The sequence below is a fragment of the Haliotis rufescens genome, unplaced genomic scaffold (assembly GCF_023055435.1).
Source record: "Haliotis rufescens isolate VD_foot unplaced genomic scaffold, xgHalRufe1.0.p SCAF_10, whole genome shotgun sequence".
Taxonomy (NCBI): domain Eukaryota; kingdom Metazoa; phylum Mollusca; class Gastropoda; order Lepetellida; family Haliotidae; genus Haliotis; species Haliotis rufescens.
In genome coordinates, this window is record NW_025963780.1 from 6,232,819 (window position 1) to 6,245,647 (window position 12,829).

At 40.6% G+C, this 12,829-nt stretch overlaps 1 protein-coding gene across 1 annotated transcript; it reads left to right on the forward strand.

Annotated features, from left to right (window-relative positions):
• Positions 1 to 1,002: 1,002 nt before the first annotated feature.
• Positions 1,003 to 12,632, forward strand: LOC124148068. Its single transcript, XM_046519005.2, has 8 exons — positions 1,003 to 1,289; positions 6,235 to 6,425; positions 7,255 to 7,363; positions 7,963 to 8,085; positions 8,285 to 8,460; positions 9,168 to 9,447; positions 9,980 to 10,138; positions 12,256 to 12,632. The coding sequence occupies exons 1-8, from the start codon at positions 1,250 to 1,252 to the stop codon at positions 12,327 to 12,329; spliced, it is 1,152 nt and encodes a 383-aa protein (XP_046374961.1). The 5' UTR covers positions 1,003 to 1,249; the 3' UTR covers positions 12,330 to 12,632.
• The last annotated feature ends 197 nt before the right edge of the window (positions 12,633 to 12,829 follow it).

Sequence of the window (12,829 nt, forward strand, 5' to 3'; positions counted from 1 at the left end):
AGCCATCATAACACTGTCACCAAAGTTCTATACACACCTTTTATACTATTTCAGGTTTTTTAGAATAAAATACTCCTTGAAATAAAGCAATGGGTTAACAATGTGAATAAAAGTTTGAATAGGATTCACTAATAAAAACACACAAAGTATATAAGTAAGTGTTTGATCTCTGAGTTAATTGGTTAATCCTTCTAACTGAGAAGGCATTGAATTTTAATAAATTATTTGATAACTAACCAGAACAAACAAAGAAACATTGGCATGTCTCACATTAACCTTTAGATTATTTTGTGTCTGAAAGGCCGTGCGGCCGATGTTGTTTTTTAATCTGCTGTTGATACTACATGTATGTAAAGCAACATCTTATTCTAAACTGTGAAATTGTAGACAATTTCATTTATAAAGCAACATCTTCCTTTTCTCTCGCTATTACATTGTGGACCATTCCATTTTTCACCAGGTAAGATAGCATTTCAGTTAGTCTGCCTACACTAATTACTAATTTACACTCAGTCTGCCTACAAAAAAGTGCAGGCAGATTGAGATGTAGGCAGACTGAGAGGTTACCGAGTATTGTGCCAACATACATACATTGCGAACGCATGGTCAGCGGATCCCTACGCGGCCAAGGGACACAACTACATATAGAAAAAGAAACGTCAACATACACCAGCCACTCAATTTTACGCTGTTGGCGGACGTACTCTAGCAGAGACACAAAGTAACCTTTAGATACGGAAAGCCGATATAGTACAACTGCACAAGTAAATGATGTGTATCAACATGTAGCCTACCTATTCACATGGTTGACAGCTTTACAACAACAACAACAACTCAAACACATATATAATTGATATGCATCTTGGCGACCGACCAACGTGTAAAGAATGCTATTATGGGCTGATTTCGTGGAAGCTGCGTAATAATCCTTCTCGGAATTGCAGATTTTCTTCTCACCCAATTGTAGCCATGTATGAGTTGTTCCTTTAGGGGCATGCCGCTTTACAGTCTATAGGGTGCTTGTGTGGAGGGTTTTGTGCCAGAGACATGATATTCAAAACACGCAATCTTGTCAATACATGTTGCACCGAGTTAAAAAAAACCTTTGACAGATAACGTTCAAGGAAATTGAGCTTATCTCTCGTGTGACCTTGTATTAGCTTGAAAGGATTTGTGCATATGCATACACCCTGTTGCCTTTACTTCACTCGCCTAATTAACACTGGGTATAATTTGGATTTACGTTGAAATGATTGCATGTTCATCACTCGTCCTCCTGTTGGTGATTGGTGAGTACCTTTTGCTTACCTGTGATACACGTTGTTATTTTCGTATTGGTCTTTACTTTTTCATATCCCTTGCTTCATACGACACGACAATATCGCATTATCTATGTAAACAGGAATGTGTACCTTGCGGAGCAGCAGCCATGCCTGCAGTAGAGATGTTCTTACCCAGGTACAAGACCTGTCATGCGCCTTCTCAGCTGTGAACAAAGCAATTTGTGCAACAGACCAACATTTAATTGACACTTCGTACTTTAAACGTTAATGTTCAACTTCAGTAAGACTGCATAGACATGTCCATACTAATGATCCTGTTAAATGTTGTCCTTATGGCACAGATTATCGGCTACTAATTTTGTTGGTAACTCCAATAGGCACTTTTCTGGTTCAAGTATAAATTTGAATGTGGACTAAGAAAACGAGGTGAGGATACAGGTTTATCTTGCCAGTCGTCCATCGGATTGGGTATCCACAATGCATATGTCAACAGTTCATATGACGGATTATCGGAATGAGATACCCACACGGGTAAAATCATGGAGCACTTATCCACAGAATTGCTTCCATTACTGAGATGGCTAATACCTTTCAGCTTTGTCTCCTCAGAAGGTTTAGGGAGATCACTATGTAACATAGTAGCATGAAGACGTGAGCATGTCTTACATGTTAGCCTGTTCTGACAAAATTTTGAAAGATGTCCATTAAGCATCTTTGCTTAAAACAGTGTATAAAATGATATATATATATATACATATTATAATGTTTCGAAAACTCTGAACGGAGAAACTGAGTATTCATGATGTTTATTTTAGAAGATAATAACTGAAGCTCCTCCGTTTTCATTCTGTGCAGTAGACTGTTTCGGACCCTTTTATTTTAAGGAAGTTAAAGCGATTCGGTGTTCTGTTCACATGCCTGTGTTGCCGAGCAATACACATAGAGACTGTTGTGTCAATGAGTACAGACTCATTTATCAACGCCCTAAGACGCTTTATGTCAGTGCGTGGTCCGATCCGTCAACTACGATGCGATCAAGGTACTAACTTTGTAGGGGCAAAGAACGAACTGCATGGTGTTCTAACAAATCTTGATCAAAGAAAATTGAGACAATTCCTATTGCAGAGAGACTGTGGTTTCTTTGAGTTCAAGTTTAACCCACCATGTGCAAGCCATATGGGTGGTGTCTGGGAGAGGCAGATTAGAACTGCAAGAAATATCATATCTGCTTTACTTCATGACTTTGGATCACAGTTGGATGACGAATCCCTCCGTACTGTGATGTGTGAAACTGCTGCCATTGCAGATCAATGATACCGACAACACCCCATCCCAGGTCGGTACGTTGTCCATATGGTTGACCTTCCTGAACTGGTGCGATAACCTCACGAGGTATGAGTCCTTGTGGGCAATTATAGCCTATCAATAGACCAATGTCATCATCGTATGTTGGCTTCAATACATCACACAGTTGTTGTAAGTGTGACCATGCTTGCACTTTGTCGGGGGTCGGAATATGGTCTTTATTGGCTGGTATCACATCCTTTGAATATGTTCCAGGGAGAGCAATCCTGAACACATTGTCCATTCCTCGAACTTGAAGACCTCTGACCTTCTCGCTTCTGACATGTGCATTTGCTGAAGTCATTGTAGAGAGCAACAGATTAACTGGTGTACCTGTGACACCGAGTTTGTTGCACAAGTCTTTTAACACAAAAGTCGCATCGGATTGGGTATCCACAATGCATATGTCAACAGTTCATTTGACGGATTATCGGAATGAGATACCCACACGGGTAAAATCATGGAGCACTTATCCACAGAATTGCTTCCATTACTGAGATGGCTAATACCTTTCAGCTTTGTCTCCTCAGAAGGTTTAGGGAGATCACTATGTAACATAGTTGCATGAAGACGTGAGCATGTCTTACATGTTAGCCTGTTCTGACAAAACTTTGAAAGATGTCCTGGCTTGAGACATCCAAAGCACACTTGACTGTCTATGAGGAACTGTTTTCTTTCAATCAAGGGTTTAGACAACAATGTCTCACAATCATCAAGCTTGTGTTGACCTTTACAGAAAAGGCAAGTTTCAAATTTCACATTTGATTTCTTGTCTAATTTACCTGTGACAGTGCTTAGAGATGAATCTTTCAGATTTACGTCGAACACTGTACCATGTGGTCGTTTAGATGTCTGATGCTGTGACGATGCACGAGTGTTCCGGGGCTTGTTCTCATGTTTCAATTCCAAGGGAAAAGAAGTGACAGGATCACACATTATTTCTGCTTCCTTAGCAATGAAAGTCACAAATCTTGAGAATTTAGGAAATTCTGATGTCTGTTCCCTATATTCGGCGACTTTACGTCTCCAACAATTGAGGAGCCAATCAGGTAGCTTCTGAATAAGCTTACGATTTTCACATTCATCATTTAGGATGTCAAGTGATCTGACGCTTGACATTGCTGTTTCACACTGTCTGAGAAAGTCTGCAAACTTACGTAATGCATTACCATCCCTTGCTGGTAGTTTCGGACATGAATCTAGACGGTCACGAAACGCACCTCCAATAATGAAATGGTTTCCAAAACGTTCATCAAGCAATTTGATCGCCTCACTGAATGCATTCTCTGACGATAAAAGAAAAAATCCCTCGACAGCCTCTTTGGCTTGTCCGTCAAGATAGCGTTGCAAATAATAGATTTTTTCACTTTCAGGAATACCTCGCCTCCCTATGAGGACATTGAATGCACTTTTCCATTTTGGGTACATTAGAGAAAGTGCCTGGCTCTGGTGGAGGTAAACGCCCAATGTTTATCTGATTTACTAAGGCCTTGATTAAATCTTCATTCTGAGATTCTCTGAGCGGAACGTTTTGACTGAACGGAACATTTTGCGAGTCTTGAACGTTTTTAATCGGAACAGATTCTATGTCTACATTCACAATGTCACTTTTGACATATGACTCTTGTGGAGCTTTAATTTCACTTTGTGTAAGATTCTCAACCTGAACTGAGTCAATATAATCTTGTACAAACATGTATTTTCCATCCGGACATAAAGCAGGAGAATGAACAGAATCCTCATTCACTTCACTTTCTAATTTCTCTACAGCTTCTAATTGTGCCATAGCCATAGATATTTTCGTTTCAGTTTGACACCTTTCAAGCTCAGCTCTCTTTTGATTTTCAACTTCAAGAAATTTCAATTTAGTCTTTAATGCTGCAGCTTCGGCTGTAGCAGCAATTTCGGTCTCCTACAGTTTTGACACATTCGACATTTTTGATGACTTAGTCTTTACAGATTTACATGATTTGCTGTCAGCGAATTTCCGTTCACTCAAACCAAATTCAAGGTCACACAGTTTATCACTCACGGATTTAATTAAATCAAAATGTTTTGATTCATTCTCGTCAAATTTTGCAAGCAAATGTTCATCAGAATAATTGAATTCAGTTAGTTTCCCATGTTCACTACACACAATTGCCATACGGTCTTCTAAACAATCACGAATTGAACGCAGTTCAGATATGGCCACACTGTCAGATACTAACTTCATGACACTACCCGCCTGCCGACGCCATGCAGATAGTGCAGATTTGAAACGTTTGACACATAGTTCAATCTTATAATCAGTGTATTCTTGTGTAGGTTTAGCCGCACGGCTACTTAAATCATCATCACAATTGTTCATATTGTCAATATTCAAATCCATGCTGACACTATTGAAATTCAACTTACTCCCGGTACACGTTCTTTCCACTCAATCGATGTTTTACTATAATGTTTTCGAAAACTCTGACTGAGAAACTGAGTATTCATGATGTTTATTTTACAGAATTTCTAATATAGAGAACTCACAGTTGTCCAATTCCCTGAAATCCGTAAAACATATTGACGGAATGCGGATAAACAAAGGCTTTTCTCACCGGAAGGCATGGTACTCGCTCCATACCCCAAGGGAGCTAAAGAAATACTCACCGCTAATGAGAAGAAACAATAAAGCGCTATTAAAATATCATATTACCATACCTGACTGACTACCGTTACATATATCCACAATCGTGTGTGGTTCAAACATATGACAATTCGGTGTATGTATCAGTAACTGTACATGATATACCAAGTTTCTTGTTGCTGTTTCCATCGTATGACCTTAGCATTTCAAACCATGTCTTTCGATAATATCTGACCATTGTACCAACAAGTGAGAAAGGCAGATTATTTTAAGACTCGCTTTAGGTGGATACATTACACTACAGTACAACTATAGATTAACAGATCGTTATGTTTCGTGACATATTGATGTTGCATACCGCCAATGGGCTAGACTTTAAAAGATCGAAGGGCTTCCCGATCGGGCTGCCGTTTTTCCCCTTTATCTCGAATTCTTAAAACTATGTTAAAATGAGCCCCAGATAGTTGTCGAAATCGGAAATGTTTATTTTATTTTCACCACAAACGAAGGTAAATCCAGTCATGGGGATCGAAGAATCCGGAAATGCGCAACAGTTGATTGATAATTGATAACCTTTATTGATATGTAGTTTATTATTTAAACATCAGGTGTTCAGAACGTCCAGCATGGGAGACAACTCCAGATCAGGATGCTGCCGTTCCTTCAGTCGTCTGAGCCAACTCCGAAACCAAGAACATTAGTTGACTTTCATGCAGTCAAACACCTTTGTGTCAAAATTGAAGGGACCTCCGAGGTTCTTTACAACCAAACATGATAAACATTGATAAAGAAGAAATACGCAGGGACCAAACTTTAACTTCGAGACAACCGCAAGTTCGACACAACGGTGTTTGACTGTACCAATAATTGTAAAACTACATCTACCACAACTAGACTCGTGGCTCTCCATGGTCAAATCTATCTACATGCATTACAGTAATAGTATGTATTTCTCATTCCTGTGTAATGCCCAATGTCCTTTTAATGTGACAGGCCTGGTGTCGCCGAATCCTGATGTAGATACTACCTGGATGAAAACCACTCTTCAAAACTATTTCTCCAAACCTCGACACCATGCCACACACCCAACATACAAAGCTGAAGCCAGGGACTTCATCATGAAGGAGTTCAAAAGCTACGGATTGGAGACACACTCTCAACGTTTTGACACGAATCTTGTGCCGGTAATGCTGATTTAACACGCTGTGATATTATATGACTGATGGTATGTGTCAGGATTTATCACATCATACAGACAGGCCATTAGTGTGTGTGTTAGTGTGTTAGTGTTAGTGTGTTAGTGTGTGTGTGTGTGTTAGTTAGTGTGTGTGTGTGTGTGTGTGTGTGTGTGTGTGTGTGTGTGTGTGTGTGTGTGTGTGTGTGTGTGTGTGTGTGTGTGCTAGTCTAGAGTAATGGCGCGGGTTTTATAGACTAAGTGCTAGCCAACTGAGATACCACGCCGCAGTTGAAATATGGATATCCCGCACACACATTATACTGACTCCGAGCTGGCGATACCTTGCTTTAATATCCCCTTAATGCCGAGAGCTCTGCAGGGTCACAACTAGTCTCTTCTTTTAGTGTGGCCACTGGATCAAACCACTGACCGTCCTCTCTCTCTCTCTCTCGCTCTCCCCCTCTCTCTCTCTCTCTCTCTCTCGCTCTCTCTCGCGCGCGCTCTCTCTCTCTGTCTCTATTCACGAGATCAGGGATGCCGCTACATATATATGGGGTAACGTTGAATCTTTTAACATATTCGCCTGATCAATTTAGAAGATTGAAAATTAAACACTGCATAACACATACTCTCAGTTTTGCTTAGCTACTAGTTCCTCACATTGACGACACAGTGTAATCGCAGTTTGACAGCACAATAACCCTTATATCAATTCGGGCTCGCCTCTTACACTAAAGTGGCACGATGTTATATAACCGGACCACTATAACGTGAGGCACTCGTATCATTGTTTAGTGTCTCGATCATCACCATGTCATACCCTCTTTACCTTACAGGTGAAAGGTGTAAATATCATCGCAATGTCGAAGGGAAAGAATTTCGGAACATTTAAAGATCAAATAGTTGGAGTCGCTGCGCATTATGATACCATGAGAGACACTCCAGGTAAGGATTTTGGTTGAAATCATGATTCATAACAATCACTTTCGTCAAACATTATCCGAAACTACTGCACACGAAATGCCGTCGTAACACCATGAGGGACACACCAGATAATCAATTGATTTTAAATCATGATCACATTCACATTCCATGAGCATGTAAATCAACTGCATCAGAAATGCAATAGTCGAGTTTTCATTTATGTTTTTTTTCATTGTATTCAGCATTATCACTATTTTACTGGAGCCTGTTAACAAACATGACCAGTACCTCATAGCACGATAAACGATTCACGCCTTCTGGTACTATTGCACGTAAAAAGTCAGGTCACAAATTATTTGTGTTTTGTGTGTTGTTCACAGCAGTCAAAATTTCTCGAGCTACATCACGGCTGCTTACTGTACAAATGCCAGTACCAGACAAATCCTGCAAGTTGTTGATATTGTGAACACTAGATTCTACAAGTCGCTGCTTCGACAAGTGAAAACGTTCTGGATGAGTCATCTGACATATCCTCATTTTAACATTAAAATCTTGACAGCAGATATCGATATTCATACACCATCAGTTGACAAGAAACTCGTCCCATACGTTCCTTGCAGGTGTTGACGACAATGGCGCTGCAGTTGTCGGTATGTTACAAGCAGCCAAACATCTCGCCAAGTTCACACGAGACTTCACCGTGGTTTTTGTCGCCTTTGATTTCGAAGAATGGGAAAATAGAGGTCGGTACTCTAACATTGTTAGTGGATACTGCTAGACTAGAAAGTTTTGCATGCTCAAAATATTTTCGAACCAAACACATTACTCGCGATAACAATGTACATTTTTTTATAAGAAATGTAAATCTGTGTTTTTCCCTTACTCTAGTTATTTGAACATTTGTATCAAAACAGTCGCCCATGACATTTTCTATTTCAAAAGGACTTCCCCTCGAGGCGTGTGGAAACCTGAGTTGTGGAAGCAGAAAGTTCCTCAGTGACTGGGTGCCCACGTTTTGGAGCACGACACCTGTTGTAAAAGGGGTCGTCGTCATGGACACCATTTTTAACATACAGGAAATGCCAAACACCCAACAACTCCCACCTGGTTTGGCTCAGGTAGTGGCAACATAGTATTAATCATCATACCGAAACATATTATATTATAGGTGTTTTTTTCCTTGAATCTGGCTGGACACCAAGTTGACTTGAATACAGAATAGTTATTCAAGTGTTTATTACCGAATACCTGTAGCTCAATACCTTCGCAATGATTCTTCTCTTCATAGAGAACATTAAAAACTATTTCTGTATCAGCCTAGGGTGTACTTTTTTCAAATCTTGTACTTTCTGATAGCTTTGCTGAGCCTTCTGCCTGACGAATTCCTGCTTTCGTGGTTTCGGTATCTAACAGTTACGGTGTATATAACGTCAAAGCCAAAGCATAACCAGTCTCGAATATCCGTCAAAACAAATTCCAATGAGTGCAAAAGGCAAAATAGCGTTGAAAAAAACCCCCATTAAAAATCATGGACTTTCGGATAGCTTTGCTGATCTTTTCGTCATACGAATACCCGCTTTAGCGGTTTCGGTACAACGGCAAATCATTCGGTGAAAACTATGTGAATGGATCATATGCTAGAACGTAACTAATGGCCTTTGTTCCAACCAGAGGTGCCTCGTGCAGACGTTCGGTACGGTCGACTACTTATTACATATAGGGGTGTAGTTCAGGAAGTATTACTACTTTGAAAAACGAGAAGGATAGGAAACAAAAGGATGACGAGACAAGAATGATTAATTGTTAAATCCGCATGTATCTCCAGCTTAATCCGGGCGTTGTGAACAGCATTAACTCAGACGGCAAGAAGGGAGATTTCATCGCTGCAATTGGCCGTGCCTACGATTCTGACGTCCTTGATGCCTTCGTCACTTCTTACACCGCCTTGGGTCAACCTGGGTTCGAGCTTGAGAAGATTAACATCACCGCTCTAACTGGCCCGACAGTAACACCACAGCAATTCATGGTGTTCCAGGACTTCATGAGGAGTGACCACTACACCTTCTGGTCAAACGGAATCAAGGCAATCTTCCTGACGGACACAGGTGATCCACTGTCATGTGACTTGTTTGAATCTGAGAGATAACCGAGATATCTTTTTTATATTCTTTAGAAATTAAACTTAAGTAGGGAACATATTTTAGTAATATCGCGTTTAACAAAGCATCGCCACTCAAATGTTAAAGTGTTTGTCCTGGTGAAAAGAAATATTGAAATATGTACATGTAGATACAGTGTACCAATTATGTCGTGTCGTGGCAGCTTAATGTGAGAGACAAGTGACACTTAATGCTTTGGGGGGAGGGGGTGTTGTTAATTCGCTGTGCAGAGTCCCCTGGGCATGCCAGAAGCCAATTATCGGGGGTTCCAATCCCGGTACCACTATAGGATCCTGCCACGCCCAAGGGACACTGCTCTGCATAGCTGATTTATGCGCTTGTGACGATTGCGCTGCAGTACCCCCGATGATCTGTTGCAGTGATTAGTAATATCCACCAGTATATATAAACATTATCTCGTGAGAACATGACTAACACTTTTCATTTCTTACAATAAAATGTAAACGTTATCTTTAAGCTAACTTCCGAGGGTACATGGAAGTCTGCTACCATCACTCCTGTGATAATCTTAGCCGAATGACTGACAAGATGCTTCAGTTTCTCGGCAAGACGACCCAAGCTGTCATTGGTACAGTCAACAAACTGGCACCATCTACCGGACATGTATCGGGGGCAGGTAACTCTAGCCATGACACACTATTTGTTAGCTTTTGATGAAAATCATCGGCTTATACCTGAAATATTATCTCTGACTTGGGTTTAACGGTGATTTTAACATCATGTGGAAGTTGCGACAAATGTGACACATAATACTTTCGTATCAAAGGGACACAAGTAGCAAGGGACACAACCCTCCACAGAGAATTGTGGTGCCTTTTGAAAATGGGCCACCTAGAACACAAGTGAACAACTATATTCAACATTGGTTGGTGGCGACACAAAATACGCTGCCAAACATATACGAAGGGCGTTCAAAACGTTTTGCAACTTCAATATAAGACCAAGTCGCATAATAACTTTTGCACTTTTATTTTTCAATATAATCTCCATTCACCTCAATACACTTATTCCATTTGTCCTTCAAGCTTTTAATGCCACTTTTATAGAAATTCGCAGATTGGCCCTCTAACAGGAAATAGTCACTGGGGGCTAAGTCTGGGCTGTAGGGTTGGTGATTTAACTGTTCGAATCCACATTCACATATGGCGGCATGTGCACTTCTCGACTTGTCATGCAAAAGTAGCATTCCACGTGTTAACATCGAACGGCATTTCTGGCGAATAGATTTTCGCAGTTCTTTCATTACATTAGCATAATACTGTTTATTGATTGTAGTCTTTGGTGGCATGTAATCAGTCAGTAATATGCCTCTTGCATCCCAAAATATGGTGGCGATTACCTTTCAGCCGATGGTTGAGTGCGTAACTTCCACGGAGGCGGAGAATTTGGGTGCTTCTATTGCATGGATTCCAAGTTAGTTTCTGGGTCCCAGTGGTGGATCCATGTTTCATCACCTGTCACTAGACGAGAAAGAAATCTGGCTTCATCAGCAGTACAGAGATCCAGGAGGTCTCGACAACTTTCAGTTCTCTGATGGCGATCTTTAGCTCTGAGGTTTCTAGGTACCCATCTTGCAGATACCTTGGACATACCAAGATGCTCATGAACAATGGTTCCAACAGTTCCAACTGATATTTGGAATTCCCTAGAAAGTTCAGATACTTTCACTCGTCGGTCAGACAAAATTCTTCTTTCTATAGCAGCAATGGTTTCCGGTTGGGTGCCATCTGAAGGCCTGCCTCAACTTGGGTCATCGTCTTTTGACTCCCTCCCTATACCTTACTGTAGAGACCAACGGCAAACTGTGGAATAGTCAGGAGCATCCTTACCATCACTTTACACATGCGATCGTGGATTTCTTTTGCTTTGCATCCCTCCTTGGTGAGGAACTTTATCACAGCGCGTTGTTCATGTTTGAGAGAATCCATGATTGTGACCACCCTCAGGTGAATGAAGCCATCACATCTAACTTATTGTTGTTATGACACGTGTCAATCTGATGTTATGATATGTGTCACACCTGCCACAAGTTGACATTGTTGTGTAAACACAAATGCCCAATTTGCAAAACTTATTGAACGCCCCTCGTATCTACAACAGATGGTGTTTTCCATTACTGCCTGAAGTCTCTCTTTGTCAATGAAAGGTTATCGGATAAAAGTTATGAAAATTCGCTGTCTTGATAAAAATTATACCTTGGAGACTGGTTTGCTGCGATAAAACATATGTTGTCTGGTGCAGGGTCGAACAGTTGGAGGTTTGACACTGCACACATACATTCTTATTCCTTTGAACACATCTGATAACTTTTATAATGCTGTCCTTATCTTTAGCTCTGCATTTCTAATTCAACAGTTGGTTGGTTGGTTTGTTGTTTTACGCCCCACTCAGCAATATTCCATCTATATGACGGCGGTCTGTAAAACGAAATGGAGTCTGGACCAGACAATCCAGTGATTGACATCATGAACATCGATCCACGCAATTGGGATACGATGATATGCATCAACCAAGTCAGCGAGCCTGTCCACCCGATCTCGTTAGTCGCCTGAGCCCTCTTACGACAAGCATAGTCGCCTTTTACGGCAAGCATGGGTTGCTGAAGACCTATCCTTCCCCGGATCTTCACGGGTCTCTCAACAGATCTTGTGGGTCAATAACATATTTTAGTCATAAGACATATATGAAGTTTTAATGCATGTTGCTGTTTACAATCCTTGTTTGATGTTTCAGGGATCCCTGGGAACAACGCTGTCCTGTTGGCATGTCTCGTGGCTCTGTACTCAAGACTCGCAATGCCAGAATAGAGGGACATCCTTCTCCAGAAACAAAGTACTTCATTCAGCGTGGTACAGTCCCGCAAGATTCTTTTCGACACATAAAATAAACTTGTGTCCAAACTATTTTGATAAATGTAACTGATTTCTGTAGAGGATATGTCTGTTTTATAGAGCGGTTCCAGTATTTTAGAATTAGATGTTCATAGTTCTATCAGATAACCGTCATGCTTAATCTTTTACAAACTGTATTAATTTTCCTTTTCATTATTAAAGAGAAAATAGCGTATTGTCGTAATAACGAAATAACAAGAAATAAAGGTCAATACATACCTTCAAGGGGTTGTTTAATGTGTTAATAACGTGTCTCTGACGCGATAGATGCACACACGTTGACACACAATGACCAGGACCGTTGTATTATATAAATCAAATGAAACTTAATGGTGTTGGTCATATGGAATTGGAACCATATGCCTGAAGGCTGAGTGCAAATCAATTTACTTGGGCTCAATAATGTACAGGCCTTT

Coding starts and splice junctions, on each gene's coding strand:
- LOC124148068 (XM_046519005.2), top strand. CDS start 1,250: ATGATTGCATGTTCATCACTCGTCCTCCTGTTGGTGATTG. Junction 1,290..6,234: donor CGTCCTCCTGTTGGTGATTG/GTGAGTACCTTT, acceptor TTAATGTGACAG/GCCTGGTGTCGCCGAATCCT. Junction 7,364..7,962: donor TACCATGAGAGACACTCCAG/GTAAGGATTTTG, acceptor CGTTCCTTGCAG/GTGTTGACGACAATGGCGCT.